Genomic DNA, 755 nt, shown 5'->3' with positions numbered 1-755 from the left:
CCCCTTCGCCATCGAGAACATCATAGGCCGGGACTACAAGGGTGTGATGGCAAGCGGGCTGCCCATCACCTCGGTCATGCATCACCTGGGATACCCGATGCCCGCCCAGCTGAGCAGCGTGGTCAACTCGATGTGGCCGCACGTGGGCATGCTGTCAGATTCCATGAGCGCCGTGCCGGTGCCCGTCTCCTCCGACTACGCGCCGTTCGGCGTGTCTATGAAGGGTCTGTATCACCACGCCACCGGACAGACCCTACCGGCCGTTCCCGTGCCCATCAAACCGACCCCATCGATGGCTCCGATGCCCGGTTTGTCGGGCCTGCCGTCCGGCCCGGCGCAGCTCTGCTCTCCGCCGTCCATGCTGGAGAAGGGCGGGTCGGACCCTCTGGAGAGCAAAGGCAACACCATGCACGCGGCTCTCCTGCTGTCTTAGACGAAGAGAGACGAAATTGTGACCTTTTTATGCGCATAACAAAATGACGCAGCAGCTGAAACGATAATCATGTAAAGTTTATGTTGGGTGAGCAAGCTGGAAGAAACGTAAAAGGCCTGGATTTTTATTTTAACGCATTTCTCTTGATGATAATCCCTATTTTATGTAATTTATTTGCACAGTTTGAGAAAGCATTTATCATATTATATGCCACGATTACAATCTTAAAAGTACCCAAAGAAAAGTGATGATTACGTTGTCATAAATTCTTGATATCAAAACTTAGATGAAAACCCCCAACGCTCTCCCTCTGTTTGCAAAT

At 51.9% G+C, this 755-nt stretch overlaps 1 protein-coding gene across 1 annotated transcript in view; it reads left to right on the top strand.

Annotated features, from left to right (window-relative positions):
- The window catches only part of foxb2 (forkhead box B2), a gene marked incomplete at both ends in the record, with an annotated part of 948 nt that extends 515 nt beyond the window's left edge, over positions 1-433 (top strand). Inside the window, one exon of the mRNA XM_084439860.1 lies at positions 1-433. This exon is cut by the window's left edge and continues 515 nt beyond it. Coding sequence (XP_084295986.1) covers positions 1-433 — 433 coding nt within the window.
- Between the last annotated feature and the right edge of the window lie 322 nt (positions 434-755).

Source organism: Borostomias antarcticus (genome assembly GCF_949987555.1).
Source record: "Borostomias antarcticus genome assembly, chromosome: 6".
NCBI lineage: Eukaryota > Metazoa > Chordata > Actinopteri > Stomiiformes > Stomiidae > Borostomias > Borostomias antarcticus.
The sequence above is the reverse complement of the archived record's forward strand: the minus strand, read 5'-3'. Positions and strand labels throughout refer to the sequence as shown.